Here is a 27446-nt window from a genome sequence, read left to right as displayed (position 1 = left end):
GCTCATACAAAATGGCCAGTGATGGTGTGCAACATGACTACAGTATTCTGAAAGAGCAGGGCATTGTCAAAGTTGAAACGTTGGTGCAGGTTTTTGTCACTGGGGAAAAAATCTCAACTCTCTCCTTCTCTCAACCATCTGAAGAGGGAGAAGAAAAGGGAGATACTCCCTAGTGTTCTGATGACATTCATCTCTTGACCAGTATTAATTCAAAGAACATTATCTGTTCATTACATACAATTCCCCCTTCAAGTGGGAAGCATTTCGTGGGACTTTACCCACACACATTTCTGAAATTCAGATGTTGGCTGTCACGGTTTGTGGATTCCTACAGATAAAAAGACATCTTTCTGGTATGGAACAAGATTTGACAATCAATTTAGAAATTCTAATCACAGATTAGGAACACCTGAGAAGTTTCTAAAATTATGAAGGGTATAGATAGTGTAGGTAGCCAGCATCTTCTTCTCATGGGTGAATGTCTAATACTAAAGGGCCTGCATTTAAGATGAGAGGGGGATAGATCAAAGGAGAGTTGTGGACCAAGATAGGTTTTTTTAAGATACAGAGTGGTGAGCAACTGGAACATACTTGCTAGGATAGTGATTGAAGCAAACGTGACAGAGGTGTTAGGGGATCTTAGACAGGCAAATGAACGTGAAGAGAATGGAAGGATATGGACCAGGTGCAGACGGAAGGGATTAATGTATTTAGGCATCATTAGCTTAACTGGTCAGTACAACACAGCAGGCCAAACGGCCCATTCCTGTGCTGTACTGATCTGTGAATTGTGCTTGCATGGACAATGCACCCCATGCCTCAATCAGGCACCTGATGAAGTCATTCACTGCGCAGTGCTCTCCAGGACGTTTGCTGGGGAAGTCCGCCTATATGATTGAAATGTGTCATCTGTTACTTGCTCAGGGCAGGACAGTATTAATCAATGCTGCTGAAATTAGCACTGCTGGCTTCCTGGGCGAGTCCCAGAACAGTCAAGGCGAGTCAGAGGCAAGTTATCCCCCTTCATTTCTCCCACCCTTCTCACGGCTTTCATTGGAACCCAGGCCTCAAATTGCCCTCATTTAATCCTCAGTATAGGCGTGAATGCTCTCCATTCCCACACAACCTCCCTCCCCATTGATCCTGGCAAGGACAGACATTGCAAATACAAGATACAAATACAAATACAAGAGTGAAGGACCTTCACTCTCACCAAGGATCAATTGTTAGTTTAGGATGCTAGATGGTGGCAGAACATTGAGTACCACTCCCAGCGTTAAGCCTTCCGCCCACCAACCAACTTGCACATGTCCGAACATTGTAGCCAGGATCAATGGATGGTAAATCATGATACCCACCCTCCCCACCGCACCCCCCCCCCCCAAGATAGCACAGTCACATTCTCTGTGGAAAATTGCTTTTTAAGTTTGCAGGGATAGTTTTGGGGGCAGAGAGGAATGTTGGAGGTCAGATTAGGATTTAAGAATGGGGATATGGAGGAGTTAGAGGCCAGGTCTCCGCATTCAAAGGCCAGGTGACGAAGAATGTCTCCAGCCCAAGCCTCCACGCTGCACATTGTCCAGCACCCAGGCGTCCACGCAAGCAGGAGGCATGAGGGGCTGTTGGTCAGTGTGCCCAAGGTTCAAGCCTAAAATTCAGGGTCTCACCATGAGTTAATCTGGGGCTCGATACTGAACTTGGAGCCCAAAGGTTGATCAGAAGTTGAAGAGCAATGGCTGAAGCCTGGAGACTGAAGGCAGGAAGCCTGTCCCGGCTTAGTAGGGGGGAGAGGGGTGAGAGAGGGGGGGGGAGAGAGGGGGGGTGAGAGAGGGGGGGTGAGAGAGGGGGGGTGAGAGAGGGGGGGTGAGAGAGGGGGGGTGAGAGAGGGGGGGTGAGAGAGGGGGGGTGAGAGAGGGGGGGTGAGAGGGGGGGGGTGAGAGGGGGGTGAGAGGGGGGGGGAGAGGGGGGGGGAGAGAGGGGGGGGAGAGAGGGGGGGAGAGAGGGGGGGAGAGAGGGGGGGAGAGAGGGGGGGAGAGAGGGGGGGGAGAGAGGGGGGGGAGAGAGGGGGGGGAGAGGGGGGGGGAGAGAGGGGGGGGGAGAGAGGGGCTTGTTTTGCTGCTGTTGTTTTTGTTGCTTGTTGTCTTCTGTTTGTTGCTTTCTGTGTTGCTCTGTTGAGCATTGTGGGGATGCAACATCAGCGCCGGAATGTGTGGCAGCACTTGCGGACTGTCTCCAGCACATCCCGAGTTGCAAACAGAAATAACATTTTTCATTGCATGTTTCAATGTATATGTGATAAATCTGAATCTGAAATTGTGTTTTCCTTCCCTGTTGAGCCTTTCAACTGTTAAGGACTTGAATTTAAGGCTCAAGTAAGATGTTGCTTCAGTCCAGAGTCCCTGAAGCCTTGTCTGACTCCTTTGGTAAGCATTAACCGTTGAAAACTGAAGTTTCTGGTGTCCTCACCAACATCATTGACAGCCATTACGTATAAGGCTGCTCTGCATACATTTATTGCCGATCACAATGACCTGGCTAAATATCTAAAGATGCCATACCAATACAATTTCTTTCTCCTCCTAACCACAATCATATGGGACTATAAGTTAGCATAATTTATGTGACACTAGAAAGAATTCTATCTACTTACAGTGGTCACACACTTGGCATGGTGCCCGGAGAAAGGAAGGTTTGATTAACTGTATTTAAAAATATACAATTGTCTTGGTACAGATAAGCTTATCTGTGGCAGTCATAAATATTTTGACCTTACAAAACTGGAGATATTTCCAAACACATTACTTCTGCTTTTTCAGAACACATGAAAATCTTCACTTTCAGTGTGGAGTCTGCCCATTTATCTCTTTCTCTGGCTTCTAGAGTTTACAAATATACTTTAAGTATATTCAGAAACAGCTTTTACCTCCACCATTAGATTTCTGTACGGTCTACGATTACTACCTTATAATTCTTTTTTTTCCTGCACAGTTTAGTTTATTAAATAGTGTTTGGAGTTCCCAGGGAGAGTTAGCACCTCTGGTGAAGGGGCTTGTTGGGTCCTTTCTGGGGCAGCCCACTCACCTATGGTCCCCACCGAATATTCAGCTCTCACCCGTGGCTCCAAGTAGCTGTCTGCATTCGACAGCAGTCACACGCTGGTACACTGCTTCAACAGGCAGGCTAAGCCAGGTAAAGGTAACTCATGCCCCGGTGAGATATCCTAATATGTAAAGTCAGCTCTGGCAACCGGGCGGGTGAGATCCAATGGCCAATAACGCGGTTTGGCAATGCTTCATGGAGAGGAGCTGTTGTGACCATCCAGTGCAACCAAGGAGACGCCAGATGTGACAACCACTCACACTATTCAACCCAGACATCTGAGACCAAGAGAGTGTCCACTTTAAAAACTCTCCCGCACAGTTCACATTATCTGAGAACTGCACAAACCTGTCACCAATGGATATGGTGAACAACCAATCATGTCTTTGCTGTAACAAAACAACTAATTTCACATCAGCAAAGGCAATGATAATAAATCTGATTGATCAGCAAAGTTAAGCTGAGACGAACAGCAGCCGTCCTTTCTTGATACAGATGTTGCTTGAACCACTGACTTCCTCCACAGGTTGCTTATTGACAAGAATCAGTAGTCACAACCGGCAAGTCACTTTATGAACTACTGCTAGTGCAGCTTTATAGCAACTTCTTATCACCTGGCCCTGTGATACCGACGTCAGATGATTATCGAAACTTCTAGAGCTCTGAAATGAGTGAAACCAGGAAGGCTAAACCAGGTGAAAGTTTGACTTCAATGCAAGAGTGCTTGAACTACAGCAAATGGAAACCCACAAGAGACAAAAGACAAGAAGCAACACTAACCTGAGGCAGAAGCTCTCCACTCAGACCAGAAAGAGAAAGCTCCACATTGAGTTGGCTTCCACCTGGGTTTAACCTGCATCTGTCACTGAATTATAAAGTTGATTATTTGCATCTCACAGCTCAGAAATAGGACACCTGACATTATTGCAGCGCACCAATAATATCAGGACATTTAATTTGCCACTAGTCTTTTGCATTTCAAGGGACTTCATTGTTCAGAAGGAGCAAATTAACAAACAGGAATGGAAATTCAAATCACCACCAGAAGGCAGAAACAAAGTCAAAAGTCAGCATTCATATCTGCCAGCTAGTTTACGTTGCAAATTTGCTGCCTGGTTAAGTAATACCAGCTTTAAAACTGGAGTTTAAAGCGTTCTAGCTCCAGATTGACCCACTGTCCAGGCAGGAAGCTGTGGCCATATAGAAAAGCATCACTCAACTTTTACCTCACTTCTTCTCCAGGAGTCAAATGTCCCCATTGGACCAAATCACAGGCACCCATCCAGTGTCCAGCCCTCAAAAGCAGTTGGATTGGACTTTGGGAATGTTTCTATGTTGATCCAATCGGGATTAGAAGGCACTGTGGGACTTAATCTTCCATCCTCAAGGAATGAACCCCAAGTACATAGAAAATAGGTGAAGTAGGCCATTCGGCCCTTCGAGCCTACACTGCCATTCAGTATGATCATGGCTGATCATCCAACTCAGAACCCTGTACCAACCTTCCCCCCATACGCCCTGATCCCTTTAGCCACAAGGGCCATATATAACTCCCTCTTAAATATAGCCAATGAACTGGCCTCAACTGTTTCCTGTGGCAGAGAATTCCACAGATTTACAACTCTCTGTGTGAAGAAGTTTTTCCTAATCTCGGTCCTAAAAGGCTTCCCCTTTATCCTCAAACTGTGACCCCTTGTTCTGGACTTCCCCAACATCAGGAACAATCTTCCTGCATCTAGCCTGTCAAATCTCTTTAGGATCTTATACGTTTCAATCAGATCCCCCCTCAATCTTCTAAATTCCAACGAGTACAAGCCCAGTTCATCCAGTCTTTCTTCATATGAAAGTCCTGCCATCCCAGGAATCAATCTGGTGAACCTTCTTTGTACTCCCTCTATGGCAAGGATGTCTTTCCTCAGATTAGGGGACCAAAACTGCACACAATACTCCAGGTGTGGTCTCACCAATGCCTTGTACAACTGCAGTAGTACCTCCCTGCTCCTGTACTCGAATCCTCTTGCTATAAATGCCAGCATACCATTCCCCTTTTTCCACTGCCTGCTGTACCTGCATGTCCACTTTCAATGACTGGTGTATAATGACACCCAGGTCTCGTTGCACCTCCCCTTTTCCTAATCGGCCACCATTCAGATAATAATCTGTTTTCCTGTTTTTGCCACCAAAGTGGATAACCTCACATTTATCCACATTAAATTGCATCTGCCATGAATTTGCCCACTCACCTAACCTGTCCAAGTCACCCTGCATCCTCTTAGCATCCTCCTCACAGCTAACACTGCCGCCCAGCTTCGTGTCATCTGCAAACTTGGAGATGCTGCATTTAATTCCCTCATCTAAGTCATGTCTGAAGAGCAACACGTCAAGCCCCACTTAGTGCCCAAAGCAATGCATGACAACACATAAGATCAACCCATAGAACAGAGGACACTACAGCACAGCACAGGCCCTTCAGTCCACAGTGTTGTGCTGACCTTTTCACTTGCATCAAGATCAATCTCACCCTTCTCTTTGGCATAGCCCTCCATTTTTCTATCATCCATGTACCTATCTAAGAGTTTCTTGAATGTCCCTAATATACCGGCCTCTAAAAACACCCCTGGCAGGGTGTTTCATGCACCCACCATTCTATATTAAAAAAAAATTTCCTCTGACATCCCTCCTAAATTTTTTTCCAATCACCTTAAAATTATGCCCCCATGTATTAGCCATATCCAGCATGGGAAAATGTCTCCGGATGTCCACTTGATCAATGCCTCTGATCATCATTTAAACCTCCAGCCAGTCACCTTTCATCCTCCTTCACTCCAAAGAGAAAAACCATCACTTACTCAACCTATCCTCATAAAACACCCTCTCTAATCCAGACAGCAACCTGGTAAATCTCCTCTGCATGCTCCCTGACGCTTCCACATTCTTCCTATAATGAGGCAACCAGAACTGAATACAATACTCCAGGCATGATCTAACTAGAGTTTTAGAGCTGCAACATTACTGTAAATAAAACCCATTCCTTTGCTATTGGCCTCTGCTTACTGGTGGGGTGTTGTGACTTTCAGGTTCACCTTGGAGTGAAGTCTGCCAAGGCTGTAGTGATTGAAACACCAAAGAACATTTCTGGGGAGAACAAGGTATGGGATTAAGAGGAAACAAAATATTAAAGGGGGTGTAACACACACAAATTGCTGGAGGAACTCAGCAGGCCAGGCAGCATCTAGGAAAAGTCTACGGTTGACAATTTGGGTCGAAACCCTTCTGCAGGACAGGAGAAAAAAAAAACTGAGTAGATTTAAAAGGTTAGGGGAGGGGAGAGAGAAACATCAGGAGATAGGTGAAACATGGAGGGGGAGAGATGAAATAAAGAGCTGGGAAGTAAATTGGTGAAAGAGACAGAAGGCCATTGAAGAAAGAAAAGGGGGAGGAGCACCAGAGGGAGGTGATGGGGCAGGCAAGGAGATAAGGTGAGAGGGTAAAGGGGATGGGAAATGGTGAAGGAGGTGGGGGGGTATTACCGGAAGTTTGAGAAATCAGTATTCATGCCATCAGGTTGGGGGCTACTCAAGTGGAATATAAGGTGTTGTTCCTCCACCCTAAATGTGGCTTCATTATGACAGTGGAGGCAGCCATGGATAGACATATCAGAATGGAAATAGGATTAAAATGGGTGGCCACTAGGAGATCTGGCTTTTTCTGCGAAGTGGTCTCCCAATCTACGTCGGGCCTCACTGATATACGGGAGGCCACACCGGGAGTACTGGGCACGGTAGATGACCCTAACAGATACACAAGTGAAGTGTCACCTCAGCTGCCGGGACTGTGCTGGGCCCTGAATACACTTTCCAGAGACTCCACATCTTTCTTACAATGGGGGCGGTTAGAATTGCACACAATACTTGCTTCTTTGTCTGAAAAATGCTGGAGGGATAGAGGGATAGGGAGAGACTCCAAGGCTTTACAGATCCAACCACATGGCCTTCGTCAATTAAACCCTTTGCTGCTCGTTCATATCTCTACTTGTGCTGAATCCAAACCTTCACCAAGAAGATCGTTCCTTGCACCCCATGGCCTGTTGTTGTTTGTGATCTGGATGATAATGTGGTAAATTGGATCAGCAAACTTGCAGACGACATCAAGATTGGGGGCATAGTTTACAGCAAAGAAGGCTATCAAAGCTTGTGGGGGAATTTGGATCAGCTGGAAAAATGGGCTGAAAATGGCAAATGGAATTTAAAGCACACAAGTGTTAGTTGTTACACATTGGGAGGATAAACCAGGTGAGCAGTAGGGCACTGAGGAGTATGGTAGAACAGGGGGATCTGAGAACATAGCTCCATAATTCCTTGCAAGTGGCATCAGATGTAGCTGATGTCATAAAAAGAGCTTTTGGCACATTAGCATTTATAAATGAGTACAGAAGTTGGGATGTTGAAGTTGTATAAGACATTGATGAGGCCTAATTTGGAGTACTGTGTGCAGTTCTAGTCACCCACCTACAGGAAAGTTATAAGATTGAAAGAGTGCAGAGAAAATTTACAAGGATGTTGCCACGACTTGTGGACCAGAGTTATAGAGAAATGGGTGAAGACTTTGAAAAAGGATCTGATGCTTTCCTGGCATATATGACAAATAAACACTTCTCAGACTTCCAGCCGGGTACAGGTATTGATTACAACCAATGTTTCAATGACAAACTCTGCCATCTAAAGAAGATAACAGTTTGTCATCGAAATGTCGGTTATAATCGATACCTGTACCTGGCCGAAAGCCCGAGAAGAGTTTGTAGGTTAAGACTTTATTCCCTGGAGCACGGGAGAATGGGGGAGATTTCATAGAGGTATACTAGGTTATGAGGGGTATAGATAGGATAAGTGCAAACACTCTTTTCCCTTTGAGTTTAATGAGCTATATGTCATAGGCTAAGGGTGAAAGGTGAAATGTATAAGGGGAACATGGAAGAGAACAGCTTCACTCAGAGGGTGGTGAGAGCATGAAATGAGCTTCCAGTGGAAGTGGTGGATGTGGGTTTGATTTGATCATTTAGGAGAAATTCGGAAAGGTACATAGATGGGAGGGGTATGGAGATCTGTGGCCCAGGTGTAGGTCAATGGCACTAGGCAGAACAATAGCTTGGCATGGACTAGATGGGCCGAAGTCCTGTTTCTGCACTATATTGAAGTGTTCTATGACTCTATGAACAGCAGGTCTAGGGAAAGAGCACACAATTTCTTGCACAGTTAAATTCCAGTAGAACACCACCATTAAGACTTTGGTAGGGCAAAGTCGCAGATTTTCCCGTCTATTTGATATTGCTCCCAATAATATCCATATACTTTACATCATTGTTTACATGTTACAGAGCAGCGCAATACATTTTCCAGTGGCCCTGGCGTGTTTAAAATGGAGAATATATAAGCACTTCGGACCCTGGCCACAAAACTTGCCCATTTTCCTGACGCCAGTCCCACACCCAGTTCACAATCTGAACAAGTGGGTAAGTCAGAATTTGCACAATGAGGAATTCCCAACAAGATTATTGGAGTTTACTGTACATTCCTACCAGATTTTAGTTATTGTATTTCTGATGAGGAACCCTGAATATAAAATCACTCAAACTTTCACAACTGACTTGAAATCAGCTTCCAACCAGAACCATGAATGCACACTAGTTAGGACCTACATGGGAACTGTAGGCAACATCTCTCAAAGATCTTCACCTCTTGGGACATGCCACTTCTCACATCTACCATTGGGCAGGAGGTACAGAAGTCTGACGTCCCACATCACCAAGTTCAGGAACAGCAACTTCCTTTCAACCATTTAGTTCTTGAAGCAACCTGCACAACCCATATCACCATCTCAGTAGAGCAACACCACAGATGATAGGAAACTGGGGAGCTATGTAGGGGGGAAAGAAAGGGCTTGTACTGTGCCATAATCTTCTATGACCGTTTTGATCACTTTGCTCTAAAAATGGATCTTTTTTGTTCCAATTGCACTCCTTCTTGTACAATTTATGCTTAACTTGTGTTTATCTCTTGAATGTGATATCACTAATGCTCTGTTGCAAGTGAGTTTTTCATTGCACCTATGCATACACGGACTCGTGCATATGAAAAACTCATCTTTGACACACTAATTTGAAACTCAGGCTCTCAAAAAGATCAGACATCTCTAAATGGCCAAAGTGATTTGTTGACTTGTAAAATTACCTCAATTGGCTGTTGAAGAACTCATCGGTTGCTGAGGTCATCGGTCTTTGGTGTTCTGTTGAGTTGGAAATAGCACAAACACTGGAGGCAATTGCGACACAACTCGGGATATGTAAGAATGGGTTAAAGTGCTCCAACATTAAGGCATCTGTCAAGTAAACACACGCACTTGTAAAGTTCCCTTTATGTTTGCTCAATTACATAGAAACAGAAAATAGCAGCAGGGGTTGAACCTGCACCACAATTCAATGTGATCATAACAGGCCATCTAAATTCATAACACCGTTCCTGCCTTCTCCCCACAGATTGTACTCTAAATCCATCTACAAGTTTGCAGATGACACCACTGTAGTGAGCTGGATATCAAGTAATGATGAGTCAGAGTACAGGAAGGAGAGAGAGCCAAGTGGCAGAATGTCATGACGACTTTTCTTTCAGTATCAGCAAAACAAAAGCTGGTAATTGACTTCAGGAAGTGGTGTGGAGCCACACCCCCATTAAGCATCAATGATGCTGAAGTGAAGATAGTTGATAACCTTAAATTCCCAATGCAAACATCGCTATTACTCTATACTGGTCCAACTAGGTAGAGGGTACAGCTAAGAAAGTGGCATCAGTGCCTATATTTCCTCAGAGATTCAGGAAAGTGGGCACGTACGTTGAACCTCACCAATTTTTATAGACTCACAATTGAAAACATCCTTTCACAGCTTGGCATTGCACTTGCTCTGCCCAAGTTTTCAAGAAACTTTGAGTTACGAACACAGCTCAATCAATCAGGAAAACCACCGTCCCCTGTATGGACTCTGTCCACACTTCACTCCCTCAGAGAAACAGTTAGCATAATGAAAGATCCCATCTACCCTGGCCAGTCTTCTACACCCACCCTCCACCTCCATTAGCCAGAAGATACAAAAGCTTTAAAACATGCACCAGGCCCAAAGACAGCTGCAATCCTACTGTTCTAAAACTCTGAGTGGATTTCTTGAACATTAAAGATGAGCTCTTGTCCTCAAATCTAGCTTGCCATGGCCCTTGTACCTTACTGCACTTTCTCTGTTACTGCAGCAGTATATTCTGCATTTTCATTTCTTTTCCATTGTACTAACTCAACGTACCATATCTTGACATGTGTATCAATGGCTCCCAAGCATTTTGCACTGTATTTCAGTACATAGCAATAATATACCAACATATCTCTGAATTTTTCTAGAGAAGAGAAAAAATATCCAGCTCTCTCATTTTGCTTCTAGTGACGGAAGCTGATAAGATTATGAGGGACACAAATGAGGTGGACATTCAGAATCTGTTTAAGGATAGAAACGTCAAATGTAAGCAGACATACATCTAAAGTGAGTGGGGGGGGGGTGGTGGGGAATGCTTAAAAGAGATGTTCAGAGTATTTTTTTAAACTACATGTTGGTAGGTGCCTGAAACAGGCTGCAGGGGATAGTGGAGAAAGCAGATATGATAAGGATATTTAAGAGATTGCAGGAGAGATACAGGTTGTGTGCAGGGCGAAGATGTTTCAGTTAGCTCAGCATCATGTTTGGTGCAGACTTTGTGGACTGTAGGACTGTATTGTACCTATCTATGTCATATGCATTTTGTGATATGGAGAATCCCACAGGTTCACCTCTCTGGGAGAAGGAATTCTAATCTCAGTCTTACACCAGATGCAGCTTATCCTTGGACTGAACTTGGCCTTGCTCTACCGGCCACTGAGAACATCCATTGTGCATCTGGTCTGTCCAGTCCTGTTAGGATTCTATAACAGCTCTCAGTCTTCTGAACCATGGACCCCTCGGTTAATGGTAGAGGTCCATGGCATAAAAATGGTTGGGAAGCCTAGCTCTAACCTCTGGTGAACACAAGTCCAATAGATCCACCTCTCATCAGACATCAACCCAACTATCCCAGAAATGGGGTGACACTCAGCTGACCTTACTCCGTAGCAAGGATCTTCCACAGGTCAGGAGAACAAAACTGCAAACAATGCTCCAGGGACAGTCTTACCATGTCCATTTACAGAAATGCATCCCTGCTACAACACACAAATCCCAAAGCAATAGTATTTCCCAAGCGTATTCCTGGGGAATTACCATCTCACAGTGAAATCCATCCAATTTCTCTGTGCTCATGTACAAAACATGGGTAAATAAAAAACTCAAGCAAGCAGCTAAAATGAACTGTAATTTGGATGACAGTCATGCAAAGGATCTCCGAGAAGTATCCTAAAGAAAAGACGAGGCAGCCGTGGCTGATGAGGGAAGTCAAAGTCAACATGAAAAGAGAAGGCATGTAACACAGCAAAAAATAAAGTAAGGGATTGGGAAGCTTTTAAGAATGAATAGAAGGCCATTAGGAGTGAAAAGATGAAATAAAGGAAAGCTAGCCAATAATATAAAAGATACCAAAACTTTGACATATGAAGAGCTAAAGAGAGGCAAGAGAGGATATCACGTGGCTGGAAGATGACACTGGAGAATTAGTAATGGGGGAGGGGAAATATGGAAATGGCAGATGAACTAACTATCTTGTGTCATCTTTGCAATGTGTGGATCTATTTCTTTTAGAGCAATGACTCCCCTTAGTGCTGCTTATAGGTCATTGTCTACACGTGTGCATTGAGCTGTTGTCTACGCATATGCATTCTCTCTCTCTCATTGCAATGCGAGTACACCAGTTAAGACCATCTCCCTCATGTGAGCTTTTATTTTAATTGCTACGTAGTTGCAAAGACACAACACATTGGCGATGAGTACAAACTCGAATGTCAGAAAATAACACAAGTTGCACTGACAGTTATGGGCGAAACAAGGAGAGGAAAGAGTTGGCAACACACACAAAATGCTGGAGGAACTCAGCAGGCCAGGTAGCATCTATGGAAGAGTACAGTCGAAGTTTTGGGCCGAGACTCTTCACCACATTATTTTCATTTTAACTTCTTCAACTGCATGCTATGCACTGTTACTCATGTGTCGCTTCCTGGCCGAAAACGTTAACTGTCTCTTACACAAGTTAATAACCACTGAAAAGCCAGCAAGCAAAATGTTCAATGAAATTGTTACAATTTTACAAAGTCACTTGAACCCTAAATCGCTGATAATAGCTGAGAGATTTAGATTTTACAAAAGGAACAGCCGGAAGATGAAAGCATTTATGAATACATTGCAGAACTGTGTTAACTTTTCCAGTACCGTGACTTTACAAATGGACTTTCTGATGCATTAAGGGACAGGCTTGTATGTGATATGCATAGTCAAAACACTCAAAAGAAGCTACAGGCAAAAAGAGACCTAACCTTAGAACGGACATTGACAATTGCAATATTGTTAGAGGCTGCAGCAAAGGATGAAGCAGAACTTCAGAAAGAGGTTAGAAAGTGAAATGCACAAAATGACTCTGGTTGGTGCAAAAAGCCAACAATGTTATCAATGTGGCAAATCCTCCCATGATGCAAATGGACTGTTGGTTCGAAGAAAAAGTTTGCAGGAAGCGTTACAGACAAGTTCACAGAAAGAGTGTGCAAGGCAGACAAAAAGTACAACCAAAGAGAAAAACCACGCTAGGTGAAAAGTTTCAAACGCAAAGCTAAGCAAATGCATGAAGTGACCAAATGTGAAAGAGAATCAGACGACACAGAGTCTGACATAGGTAAGCTGTCTTTCATAGTATTACTGAAGCAAATCACAAATCATATGGATCACAATAGATGTATCCATTATAAAACAGAAAATGGAACTGGATACAGGGTCAGTTTTGTCTACAATTTCAGAGGCTGACTAGAACAGACTGTTTTCTGAGATACCATTAGAGAATACCTCAGTGATTCTAAAGACCTACAAATGCAAAAACAAAGTGTCTCCCAAAGACAAACTGAAGGTGCATATCATGTATGGAGGCCAAACACAACAGTTAGAGCTTTATGTATTGAAAAGTGGAGGGCCAGCACTTTTCAGATGTGAATAGTTGAAAAAAATCCAACCAGACTGGTACTAAGTCAAAGCTCTCAACGTGGCATCAACAGGCAACTTCAGACCAAATGGTAGCACTAGCCAGAGAATGGCACAGCTGCTTAATGCTAATCAGGTGTTTGAGAAGGGTACTGGTAAACTCAAAGGTCGAAATTGAACTGGATGAAGCAGCAACACCAAGGTACATCCTAAAGTGGATGCTGAACTTCAGAACTTGGAGGCACCTGGAATTCTCTCCAAAGTTGAGCAGAATGATTGGGCCATACCCATTGCCCCGGTGATCAAGAAAGGGAAGGCCGGAGTCGTTCACATATGTGGGGATTTCAAGGTGAGCATCAACCTGGTGCTGCATACTGTGCAGTATCCCCACCACAAACAGAAGACATTGTTGAATCTTTGGCAGGCGGGGAGAGGTTTTCAAAGCTTGACTTGTCACAAGCCTATCTGCAAATGGAGATTGAGGAGTCAAGCAGGAAGTTCCCCACAATCAACACTCACAAGGGGCTGTTCCAGTATAATCGTCTCATCTTGTGTCGCATCAGTTCTAGCAATTTGGCAAAGGGCAATGGACCGTGCTCCAAGATATTCCAGGAACACAATGTTACCTTGAGGATGTCATTGTGATTGGCAAAAATGATGAGGAGCGCTTCCAGAACCTCGGTAAAGTGCTTACCAGGCTGAGTGAGTATAGTCTGCGCATAGAGAGAAACATGAGTTTTCCAAGAATTAATTCTCACATAGTGGACATGTCACTGACAAGCATAGTTTACATAAGTCACAAGAGAAGACTGAAGCAGTGCTACAGGCACTGAAACCAGAAAATGTGTCATGACTCAGGTCATACTTGGGCCTTGTATACTATTACCACCAGTTTCTCCCAAACATTGCTACGGTGCTGCACCCTTTGAATACACTGTTGCAGACAGGAGTAAAGTGAGAATGGTCAAGTATTCAAGGAAACAAAGAGACTAATAACATCAGATGAACTGCTCCCCCATTATGATCCACCCCTGCCCATTAGACTTCTTATGGCATTGGAGCTGTTTTGTACACATTATGAAAGATGGATCTGAACGTCCAATTGCGTTTGCTTCAAGATCACTAACGACCGCAAAACACAGCTATGCACAGTTCGACTGAGAGGCCCATAGTCTAATATGGGGGATAAAGAAATTCCACCACTTCCTCTATAGATAAAAGTCTATACTAGTGACAGACCACCAGCCTCTTGTGCCCATTTTCAATCCTACTAATGATTGCTGCTCAGTTACAACGTTGGGCACTTATCCTAGCAGTCCACGCTTATGACATAGCGTTCAAGGGTACCAAACAACACAGCAAAGCTGATGGCTTGTCACTTCTTGCGCTGTTGGCAACTGAAGAAAAGTCTTCATACTGTGATCCAGCAGAGGTGTTCCACACTGTATTAGTGGACCAGTTGCAAGTAACAAATTCCAAAATACAAAGGGAAACAAGGAATGACCCGACATTGTCAAAAGTCTATGAAATCACCATGCAAGGATGGCCAGCTCATGATAGCCCTATCTTTCCAGAGATCTCAGTGAGTCGAGACCAACTGTCGGTATGTCAAAGAATGCTGATGTGTGGATCTCATGTTGTGGTTCCCTCTAAACTGTGCACCAGAGTGTTAGAGAATCTGCACGAAGGACACCTGGGTACAGTCAAGATGAAGAGTCTCACCCGGAACTATGTGTGGTGGCCGAGAATAGATAGATTGAAGACTTGGCCAAATGCTGTTCAGGATACCAGAAAGCTCAAAATGCACACCCACAGGCATCATTACACCCATGTGAATGGCCGTTAATACCAGGGGAAAGAGTGCATATAGACTTCGCTGGGCCATTCATGGACTCCATGTTTCTGATTGCTGTGGAATCTCACTCAAAGTTGTTAAGCCAATGAAGTCAACCACCACAGCAAAGACCGGCTGTACCCTGAGGCCCATCTTTGCCAGAAATGACTTACCAGAACAATTGTGAGTGACAACGGACTACAATACATATTAGAAGAATTTGGCATTCCACAGGTCCAGAGGTTCTACCCTGAACAAAACAGAGTGCCACCCAAAAGACTGAATCTTTAAAATTGTGAAGTTAGTTATGAACTGTTATTGTGAAAGATTGTTTATTTGGAATATGGGTTTATGAAAAGGAAATTGAATGTTTTGTACATACGTACATACGTAATTTTAGGTTGCGTTAATCTAAAAGGGGGAGGAAGTGTAATGAATAGATCTATCTCTTTTAGAGCAAGAGCAGTGACCCCACCCCCCGTTCATTCTCTCGTTGCAATGTGAATGCACCAGTTAAACCCATCTCCCGCATGCGTGGTTTTATTTTAATTAATACAGTGCCTATAAAAAGTATTCATTCCCTTTGGAAGCTTTCATGTTTTACTGTTTTACAACATTAAATCACAGTAGATTTAATTTGTCTCTTTTTGACACTGATCAATGAAAAAGACTTTCGTGTCAAAGTCTATTCCGTGTGAGCTAACTTAATCACAAATACAAAAAAAAAATTGAAATAATTGATTGCATAAGTATTCACCCTCTTTAATATGCATTAAATGGAGATCTGCTTTTGGAGACCTGTGTGCAGTCAAGTTGCTTCAACTGATTGCAGTAAAAATACACCTGTATCTGGAAGGTCCAACTGCTGGTGAGTCAGTATCCTGGCAAAAATTACACCTTGCAGACAAAAGAACACTCCAAGCAACTCCACGAAAAGGTTAATAAAAACCACAGGTCAGGAGATGGATACATGAAAATTCCTAAGTCACTGAATATTCCTTGGAGTACAGTTAAGTCAATCATCAAGGAATGGAAAGAAAATGACACAGCTGTAAATCTGCCTAGAGCAGGACATCCTCAAAAACTGAGTGACCGTGCAAGAAGGGGACTAGTGAGGGAGGCCACCAAGAGACCTATGACAACTCCAGAGAAGTTACAAGCTTCAGTGGCTGAGAAAATGACACTTAAAGGATTGACGGTGGATATGCAATGGCAAGCATTTAAAGGTTGCATGGATGAACTACAACAATTGTTCAACCCACTTTGGCAAAAGAATAAATCAAGGAAGGTAGTGCACCCATGGCTGACAAGAGAAATTAGGGATAGTATCAATTCCAAAGAAGAAGCATACAAATTAGCCAGAGAAAGTGGCTCACCTGAGGAATGGGAGAAATTCAGAGTTCAGCAGAGGAGGACAAAGGGCTTAATTAGGAAGGGGAAAAAAGATTATGAGAGAAAACTGGCAGGGAACATAAAAACGGACTGTAAAAGCTTCTATAGATATGTAAAAAGGAAAAGACTGGTAAAGACAAATGTAGGTCCCCTGCAGACAGAAACAGGTGAATTGATTATGGGGAGCAAGGACATGGCAGACCAATTGAATAATTACTTTGGTTCTGTCTTCACTAAGGAGGACATAAATAATCTTCCAGAAATAGTAGGGGACAGAGGGTCCAGTGAGATGGAGGAACTGAGCGAAATACATGTTAGTAGGGAAGTGGTATTAGGTAAATTGAAGGGATTGAAGGCAGATAAATCCCCAGGGCCAGATGGTCTGCATCCCAGAGTGCTTAAGGAAGTAGCCCAAGAAATAGTGGATGCATTAGTGATAATTTTTCAAAACTCATTAGATTCTGGACTAGTTCCTGAGGATTGGAGGGTGGCTAATGTAACTCCACTTTTTAAAAAAGGAGGGAGAGAGAAACCGGGGAATTATAGACCGGTTAGCCTAACGTCAGTGGTGGGGAAACTGCTGGAGTCAGTTATCAAGGATGTGATAACAGCACATTTGGAAAGCGGAGAAATGATCGGACAAAGTCAGCATGGATTTGTGAAAGGAAAATCATGTCTGACGAATCTCAGAATTTTTTGAGGATGTAACTAGTAGAGTGGATAGGGGAGAACCAGTGGATGTGGTATATTTGGATTTCCAGAAGGCTTTTGACAAGGTCCCACACAGGAGATTAGTGTGCAAACTTAAAGCACACAGTATTGGGGGTAAGGTATTGGTGTGGGTGGAGAGTTGGTTAGCAGACAGGAAGCAAAGAGTGGGAATAAACGGGACCTTTTCAGAATGGCAGGCGGTGACTAGTGGGGTACCGCAAGGCTCAGTGCTGGGACCCCAGTTGTTTACAATATATATTAATGACTTGGATGAGGGAATTAAATGCAGCATCTCCAAGTTTGCGGATGACACGAAGCTGGGTGGCAGTGTTAGCTGTGAGGAGGATGCTAAGAGGATGCCGGGTGACTTGGATAGGTTCGGTGAGTGGGCAAATTCATGGCAGATGCAATTTAATGTGGATAAATGTGAAGTTATCCACTTTGGTGGCAAAAATAGGAAAACAGATTATTATCTGAATGGTGGCCGATTAGGAAAAGGGGAGGTGCAACGAGACCTGGGTGTCATTATACACCAGTCATTGAAAGTGGGCATGCAGGTACAGCAGGCGGTGAAAAAGGCGAATGGTATGCTGGCATTTATAGCGAGAGGATTCGAGTATAGGAGCAGGGAGGTACTACTGCAGTTGTACAAGGCCTTGGTGAGACCACACCTGGAGTATTGTGTGCAGTTTTGGTCCCCTAATCTGAGGAAAGACATCCTTGCCATAGAGGGAGTACAAAGAAGGTTCACCAGATTGATTCCTGGGATGGCAGGACTTTCATATGAAGAAAGACTGGATGAACTGGGCTTGTACTCGTTGAAATTTAGAAGATTGAGGGGGGATCTGATTGAAACGTATAAGATCCTAAAGGGATTGGACAGGCTAGATGCAGGAAGATTGTTCCCGATGTTGGGGAAGTCCAGAACGAGGGGCCACAGTTTGAGGATAGAGGGGAAGCCTTTTAGGACCGAGATTAGGAAAAACTTCTTCACACAGAGAGTGGTGGATCTGTGGAATTCTCTGCCACAGGAAACAGTTGAGGCCAGTTGATTGGCTATATTTAAGAGGGAGTTAGATATGGCCTTTGTGGCTACGGGGGTCAGGGGGTATGGAGGGAAGGCTAGGGCGGGGTTCTGAGTTGGATGATCAGCCATGATCATAATAAATGGCGGTGCAGGCTTGAAGGGCCGAATAGCCTACTCCTGCACCTATTTTCTATGTTTCCATGTTTCTAGAAGGGAGAGACTGCGCATACAGCAATTGTTGTCTGGGTGCTTCATCAGTCACAACTTTATGGTAGAATGGCGAAGGGAAAGCCATTGTTGAAAAATCTCACATGAAAGCTCGGCTGAAGTTTTCCAGAAGGCATGTGGGAGACACTGAAGTCAGCCGGAAGAAGGTTCTATGGTCTGATGAAACCAAAATTGAGCTTTTTGGCCATCAGAGTAAACTCTATCTTTAGTGTAAGCCAAACATCACATCATCAAAAACACACCATCCCTACTGTGAAACATGGTGGTGGCTGCATCATGCTGTGGGGATGCTTCACTGCAGCAGGCCTTGGAAGGCTTGTGAGGGTAGAGGGTAAAATGAAAGCAACAAAATACAGGAAAATCTTGGCGGAAAACCTGAGAACTGTGACTTGGGAGAAGGTTTGTTTTCCAGCAAGACAGTGGCCCCAAGCAAAGAGTCAAAGCTATACTGGAATAGCTTAAAACAACAGAGTAATGTCCTGGAGTGGCCAAGTGAGAGTCCAGACCGCAATCCAATTGAGAATTTGTAGCTGGACTTGAAAAGGGCTGTTCACTCACAATCCCCATGCAATCTGACAGAGCTTGAGCAGTTTTATAAAAAAAATGGGAAAAATTGCAGTGTCCAGATGTGCACAGCTTATAGAGACCTACTCACAGAGATTCAAGGCTGTAATTGCTGCCAAAAGTGCATCTACTAAATAGTGACTAGAAGGGGGTGAGTAATTATGCAATCAATTATTTTGTGTTTAATAATTGTAATAAATTTAGAAATGTTTTCACTTTGACATGAAGCAGTATTTTCTGTTGATCAGTGTCAAAAAGTCAAATTAAATCCACTGTGATTCAATGTTGTAAAACAATAAAACATGAAAATTTCTGGGGGGGGGGGTTGAATGGTCTATTCCATATAATATGAATGGAGCTAATAGACCATTGTTCTATTCATGTTATATGGCAATGATTTGACTAACAGAATTAATAGCTTTGTGGCCAATTTTGCAGATGATAGGTGGAGGGGCAGGTCATTTTAAGGAACCAGGGAGCCTGCAGAAGGACTTGGACCAGAGGTTTTCAACCTTTTTTATGCCATTATGCCAATAGCGTTAAGGAAGGCATCCATGGACACCAGGTTGGGAACCCCTGACTTAGACAGATAAGAAGAATGGGCAAAGAAGTGCAGATGGGATGGAGTGTAGTGGAGTGTATGATAATCGGCTTTGGTACAAGAATTAAGGCGAAGACTATTTTCTAAATGGGGAAAAAATTCAGCAATCAAGAGGTGTAAGGGGACTTCGGACTCCTTGTGCAAGATCCTCTCCATGTTAACTTGCAGGCTGAGCAGGTAGTCAGGCAAATAGAAAGACAGATAGAATATTAGCATTCATTTTGAGAGGACTAGAATATAACAGTGAGGATGTATTACTGAGGCATTTGATGGTTCTGGACTTTTTCTTGTTGGAGTTTAGAAGAATGATGGGGGATCTCATTGAAACCTATTGAATGTTGAAAAGCCTGGACAGAGTGGACATGGAGAGGAAGTTTGCTACAGTAGGAGTGTCTTGGACAAGGGTGCACTGCCTCAGAATAGAGGGATGGCCAATTTTTTTTTAAACAGAGATGAGAAGGAATTTCCTTAGCTAGAGGACAGTGAATCTGTGGGGATCATATCCACAGATGGCTGTGGAGGCTGAGTCATTTAAAGCAGAGGTTGATAGGTTTTTGATTAGTCAGAGTGTTGAAGTTAGAGGGAGAAGGCAGGTTAATTGAGTTGAGAGGGATAATAAATCAGCCATGATGGTTTGGTGGAACAGACTCGATGGGCTGAATAGCCTAATTGTGCTCCTATGTCTTATGCTGTTCGTCAGTTTACATAAAATTACTGGGAACAATTAATGAACCAGTCAACACTGCATCTACTGTGGTGTTTAATTGTTTCAAGGTATTTTCAGTTTTAACTAATGGGATATAAATACATGTAAACTTAAGGAATTAAAAAAAAGAGAAGCTTATTTATATATCTTCCTACGGAAGGAGGCTAGAATGTGGGATTCTCTTCTACGAACCATTAAGACAGAATCAAAACCATTCTGTTTAAAAGGGAATTGAGACCGCCTGCTTTTTGAGAGAAAGGGAAATGAAAGTTCTGGAGAATGCAAGGTTAGGCTAGGCTCTTTTTATATGCTTAATCTACCTACAGATCTAAATGGTAAATGAGTACAGAGGGATCTGTGGTATTGTATTGAAATAAAATGGTAGCATGCAGGTGCAGCTTGTTAGGTAGGTGGCTGGTGTTTCGAAATAGGGAAGTACTGCTACAATTGCACAGGCTGCATCTGGAGTATTGTATATAACCCTCAGTCGTTCTTCAAAGAAAGGATATACTGACATTGGAAGAAGTGCCAAAGAGATTCCCTTGGTTAATTTCAGGAGAGAGTTGCCCCATGACAAATAGTAAAAAAAAAGATTTGATTATTCACTGGAGTTTTGAATATCAACTATTGAAGGTCCTAGATAGGGTGGATATGGAGAGGATGTTTCTTATAGTGAGGGAGTCTAGGACAAGCAGGCAGAGCCTCAGAATAGAAGAACATCCCTTTAGAACAGAGATAAGGAATTTCTTTAGCCAGCGGGTGGTGAATCTGTGGAATTCCTTGCCACAGGTGGGTGTGTAGGCCCGTCTTTGGGTATACTTAAAGCAGAGATTGATTCTTGATTAGTAAGGGTGTCAAAGGTTACAGGGAGAAGGCAGGAGAATGGGGTTGAGAGGAATAATAAATCAGCTATGGTGGAGTGGTGGAGTAGAATTAAATCGGCCGAATGGCCTAATTCTGCTCCTGTGGCTTATGTTCTCATGAGTGATGCTGCCTGATCTGCTGAGTTCCTCCAGCATTCTGTGTGTGTTACTAGAATCAACCATATTGATAAGTCTGGAGGCACACCTAGATGAAACAAATTAACAGCAGTTTTTTTTCTTTCCTTCACCGGAGAACCAAATATTTTCCTTCCAATGTAAGCAGTCGTCTTTCATGATCACTAGGCATAGCATTTATTCAAGATTGATTTAATTATTTGGAGTTTACGTTCCCTATTGAAACACATCTCAGAATGCAACAACTTAACTTCATTATTGCCATCCACCCCACCCCCTACACCATCTGCGTGGGCTCGATAGGCTCAGTTGTATTCAGCTGGTTTTGCTTGCTGTGAAAGGAAAAATTAATTTCAGTTGAATCGCCCCCATAAATTTTTTCAGAGCTCATTTCCACAAGTTAAGCGAACAGGTTTATTCATGTAACAGTCAAACCATCTTGAAAAACTTCAAGAAAACCTGTACCTGTTGGTCACACGGAAGCCCCTTTGTGATCTCTGCTGTACTGATTCTTCGATCATGCGCTTTGCCAGGCTCGCTACCACAGCCATGTGTGCCCCCTGGGAACTTGTCTCACCTTCTAGCTTGAACTCCTTCCCCTCCTCACACCTTATTTTGGCTTCTTCCCCCGTTTTTCCCAGCCCTGATAAAGGGGCTTGGGCAGAAACATCAGCTTCTTATTCCTTTCCCTTGATGCTGAGTTTCTCCAGCAGTTTGGAAGTGTTACAGGGAAGAATTATTTGTATCTCAAGGACAGAGGAGCTTGACCACACCATATCATTTTGCCACTTTTGCAAAATATACAAATTTAAAAAAGACACAATATTTAATAGGCAGTGCAAAATGGGATAATTTATCCCAATTATGCCACAACCAGTTTCCTTATTGATCAGCAATGTTGTAATTCCATTCTTACACAATACCAACATTTTGATAGAAGGACTTGCATCATAATTTAGAAAGAATGCTGTATCTAGTAAGCATGCCAAAGCCTGATGACAGTGATTTAGAATGCAAACCAATACTCCAGTGTTGACTGAACTGCTCTTGGCATGATTAATAAAGAATCAGTCTAAAATCCATTCCATCTAATGAGCTGGGGAAAGTACAGAGGTCTAGGGGGATTTTGTCTGGACTCAAAAGCCTGTGTTATAGGGTACAGCCTCCAAGACAACAACAATTTTGTTATAATGTTTTGAGCCTTGCATGTCTCAATGACCCAGAGAACTATGTTGGATGGAGTCAGGGTCTTGTGCTTTGACTCTTGGTAGGGTCACCCAAGCTAAATAGGTCAAAGGGTAGAGGCTAGACTAAGAGTGGTTCACCAGTGCTCCAGGTTCAGGGTTTCAGCTCAGGGCTAACAACCCTGACTGGTCAAAAAGAAATTGTTATGGGAACAGCAGTGAAGAATCCTCCTATTTCTGTGTGACGGTATTCCTGAGTCGCCACCCGGGACTTGGATGACTGACGGTCATGAAAACCATGAGGAAGCTGCTGGCACGATGGAGGAAACACTGAACACCACAAACACCAATACCAAAATTGGTTTTTGGAATGTACGAACCTTGTACACCATTGACAAGAGAATATCTGCTGATGCTGGAAATCCAAGCAACACATACACAAGCACTGAAGGAACTCAGCAGGCCAGGTAGCATCTATGGAAAAGAGTGCTGTAGGCTGTATTCTTGTACAACACTGACAAGCTAGACAAATAACTGCAGAAATGTCTTGTTACAACCTACATGTACTGGGCCTTAGTGAAAGTAGATGGACAGGGTCTGGCAAACTAAAGGCAGCAACTGGTGAAACAGTTTTATACTCAGAATGGGAGGATAGTCAGCATCACTATGGTGTAGCTGTCATTTTGAAGAAAGACATTGAGAAGTGCTTGCTGGAGTGGAAACCAATCAATAGTAGGCTGCTGAGAATCAGGCTGAAAGTGAAGCAAATGAACATGACTCTGATCCACTGCTGTGCTCCAACTAATGATAGTGACATTGAAGAAAAGAACGCCTTCTACGAACAGCTGCAATCAGAGGTGGCGTTAACACCACGCCATGACATAATCATTGTCATGGGAGATCGAAATGCCAAAGTGGGAAATAACAACTCACATTTCACTAGGGTTGTGGGCACACATGGATAAATAGCAATAGTGAAAGACTGGTGGAATTCTGTCCTAGGAGCAAACTGGTCATAGGAGGGACCCTCTTTCCACTCAGTGAAATCCACAAATTGGCATGGTGCTCAGCCAACGTATGTGACAAGAACCAGAATGACTATTTGATGATCAATGGTATGTGGCAACAATCCTTGCAGGATGCAAAGGTGACGAGAGGAGCAGGTACAGGAAGTGATCAGCACCTTGTTGTAACAGTGATAAACCTCAAGCTGAGAAGGCCTGGGGCCAGAATACATACATAAAGACGTCTGATGTTGAGAAGATCAAGGATACCAGTGTGGGATCTGCATTCACCATTCAGTTTAAGAACAGATTGCAGGCCTTGCAAGACCTAGACAAGGATGTGTCAGTAAACAATGTGGAAACAAATTGCCTCAGTCTTCAAGGAGAGCAGCAAGTCTTGTCTAGAATACTGAACTGGGAAGAACAACAAACAATGGATACAGCAGGAAATACGGACAGCCTTAGAAGAAAGCCAACAAGTTAAGTGTTAGATACAAAGTCAACATGTATTAAGGTGAAACTTCAACTAGAAATCACTGAGGCTAGCAAGAAAGTGAACAGACTTTTAAGAAAGGATAAGAGAATCTACATGGAAAGCCTTGCAGAAATGTCGGAGATGGATTGGGCACATGATGAGAAGACAGGTCAACTCCGTAATCAAGACTGCACCTCATTGAACCCCTGAAGGGCGGAGGAAACATAGGAGGCCAAAGACAACTTGGCAACATACCACAGAGTCAGAAATGAGGACCCTGAATAACTACACCTGGAGCACAATAGAGAAGATGGCCAAGGGCAGACAGATGGAGGAGGTTCATGGCTTGGACTTTGCACCTTGGTGAAGTGGAGACTAAGGAGTGACCCTTAAATGGGAAGAAAATTCAAAAATTAGAGGTGCAAAAGGACTTGGGTATCCTTGTGCAGGATTCCCTAAAGGTTAACTTGCAGGTTGAGTTGGTGGTAAGGAAGGCAAATGGAAAATGCGTTATCATTTCGCGATGACTCGAACAAAGGAGCAAGGATGGAATGCTAAGACTTTATAAAGCATTGGTCAGACCACGCTTGGAGTATTGAGAGCTGTTCTGGGCCCCTTATTTAAGAAAAGAGAGGGTTCAGAGGAAATTCACAAGAATTATTCCAGGAATGAAAAGGTTAACATGAAGAGTGTTTGATGGCTCTGAGCCTGTGCTCACTGGAGTTTAGAAGAATGAAACTGAGTGAATATTGAAAAGCCTAGATAGATTGGATGTGGAGAGGACATCCCCTGTAGTTAGTACAGCTTCAGAATAGAGGGACATCCATTTAAAACAAAGGTGAGGGGTTATTTCTTTAGTCAGACGATGATGAATCTATGGAATTTATTACCACAGATGGCTCTAGAGGCCAAGTCTTAACTATATTTAAAGCAGAGGTTGATAAGTTCTTGGTTAGTCAGGGCATCAAAGGTTATGGGGGAGATAGCAGAAGAATGGGATGAGGAGGACAATAGATCAGCCATGATGAAATGACACAGAAAGACCCAATGGGCTGAATGGCCTAATTTTGTTCCCAAGTCTTATGGTCTGGAAGAAGTGTATAAAATCTTGAGTATAGATGGGTGGGACAGTCACAGCCTTCTCCCCTACCCCACTCCTCCATCCCACCCGCCCCTGCCAAGGAAGCAAAAGCTATAGGGCAAAAGTTTAAGGTGAGAGGAAAAATACTTAGGAGAGACCTGAAGGGCTACATTTCACAGGGGCTGCTGCGTATATGGAATGAGCTGCTAGAGGAATTGCCTGAGGCATTTCAAATAGAGGGATATAGGACAAATTGGACATCTTAGTCAGCATGAGTTGGAAGACCCATTTCCATGCTTGTATTGCTATGATGCTTACTTCTCTGGTCAAGACAATAAGATATAGGAGCAGAATTACGCCATTTGGTCCATCAAATCTGCTCTACAATTCCATCATTCTTGAATTATCCCTTTCAACCTCATTCTCCTGCCTTCTTCCCGTGACCTTTGACTCCTAAGAATCTACCAACTTCCACTTTAAAAACACCCAATAACTTATTCTCCACAGCCATTTGTGGCAATGAATTCCACAGATTCACCACCTTCTGGTTAAAGAACTTCCTTTTCATCTCTATTCTAAGTCAACACACCTGCTAAGGTGGCAATTGTACAAGCACAAACACTATTCTCTAAGACCATAAAACATCGGAACAGAATTAGGCCATTTACACGATCGAGTGCCCCACTATTCAATCATGGTTGATTTATTTTCCCTTTCAACTCCATTTTCCCACAACTTCCACATAGCCTTTGATGCCCTTATTAAACAACCACTTATTATCATCTTCCACTTTAAATATACCTAATGACTTGGCCTCTACAGCTGTCAGTGGTAAATGAATTCCGTGGATTATCCTCCCTCTGGCTGAAGAAATGCCCCCTCATCTCTATTCTAAAGGGATATCCTTGCATTCTGAGGCTGTGCCCACTATTGGGAACATCCTCTGAATATCCCCTCTATCTAAGCATTTCAATGTTCAATAGGTTTCAATGAGATACTCCCTAAGCAATCATTAAATCATAGATGGGAAGAAACCAGTTGTTCCTGGAACAGCCACATACTCTTCCTCACCCAACCTTTGCAGTGGTCACCCTTGCACCACTGTCTACGTTAATTGTAGACCTTCAACGAGTGGACTTATTAGCAGCTTGCAAATTTAGTTCAATGTCATTTGGATTCAGTAGGCAATAAACACCTTTCATACACTTTGCATAGACCTTCAGGGATTAAACAGTACTGTGAACCACCAGGCCAGATATATGGTGTTGTTACACTGGGGTAAGATTCACCAATATATTCTAATATTCCCCCTTCACCTAGTTTCACCTATCACCTGCCAGCTTCTACTTTGTCCCCACACTCCTTTTTATTCTGGCTTCTTCCCCCTTCCTCTCCTGTCTTGATCAAGGGTTTCTGCCCAAAACACTGGCTGTATATTCTCTTCCATAAGTGCTGCCTGAGGTGCTGAGTTCTTCCAACATTTTGTGTTTCTCTGGATTTCCAGCATGTGCACAATTCTCCTATGTTGCTAACTAGTAATTATATATGCACAGATACTATATCTAGCTCTGCCATTAGAGAAGATTAACAGGAAACAATTCAATGGCTGTGCTCAAGCCTCCTTGAAGAAATAGGGTATTTCAGTTGACTCCTAGGAATCTTCAGTCTGAGATTCCTCCCAAGTGGTGGAAATCAGTGGGGGGGGGGTGGAGGATGGGGCAACAGACGAGGCGATTTGGGGGTGAGAGACCTTGAGAAGTGGTGGTGACCGAGGGTGGGGAGGGGAGGAGGAGATCTGGGGGGGCAGTGGCGGCGACCGGGAGGGTGCGGAAGGAAGGATGGTGACAGAGACCGGAGGGATCCCGGGGGAGAGGGGGGGTGACGATGGAGACCAGAGCGGATGTGGGGAGAGGGGTGACAGAGGAGGGGTTCCGGGGCAGAGGGGCAACGGAGAAAGAGATTGGGGTGGGGGAGGGGTCGACGGAGGAAGTGGAGATTGGGGCGCTATGGATACACGAGGTTGTGCGGTTGCGCACCTAGAGCACACAGAAGCCCCACATAATGGCAGATGCACATCACTTCACAAAATGTCCACCCAGTCAGTTACCTCCTGCACCGTCTGTGAATGGAATCCATAGATTCCACATTGGTCTCAGTCACCTCAGAAATGGAGTGAACTTCAGTAATTTGCCATCCTGAGGGACTGCCTAAGAATGAAATGGCAGTCACCCTTGCAGCAGCCCAGTATTATAGTTATTACTCTACAATCATCATGCTTCTGAACTGCTGTGGATAACGTCTCTCATTTCAATTCTGAACAGATTCTGCAACCAGCAGACTCACGTTCCAGGACAGTACA

At 43.6% G+C, this 27446-nt stretch overlaps 1 protein-coding gene across 1 annotated transcript in view; it reads right to left on the bottom strand.

The window, feature by feature from the left end:
* The window catches only part of lrmp (lymphoid-restricted membrane protein), a 227776-nt gene that overhangs the window by 41526 nt on the left and 158804 nt on the right, over nucleotides 1-27446 (bottom strand). Inside the window, exons 20-21 of the mRNA XM_072241407.1 lie at nucleotides 9327-9474; nucleotides 3880-3964 (exon numbers count right to left, since the gene is read on the bottom strand). Coding sequence (XP_072097508.1) covers nucleotides 3880-3964; nucleotides 9327-9474 — 233 coding nt within the window. The remainder of the gene's footprint in view (nucleotides 1-3879; nucleotides 3965-9326; nucleotides 9475-27446) is intronic.

The sequence above is a fragment of the Mobula birostris genome, chromosome 23, assembly GCF_030028105.1.
Source record: "Mobula birostris isolate sMobBir1 chromosome 23, sMobBir1.hap1, whole genome shotgun sequence".
Taxonomy (NCBI): Eukaryota; Metazoa; Chordata; class Chondrichthyes; order Myliobatiformes; family Myliobatidae; genus Mobula; species Mobula birostris.
Note: the sequence above shows the minus strand (reverse complement) of the source record. Positions and strands in the feature narration are given on the sequence as shown.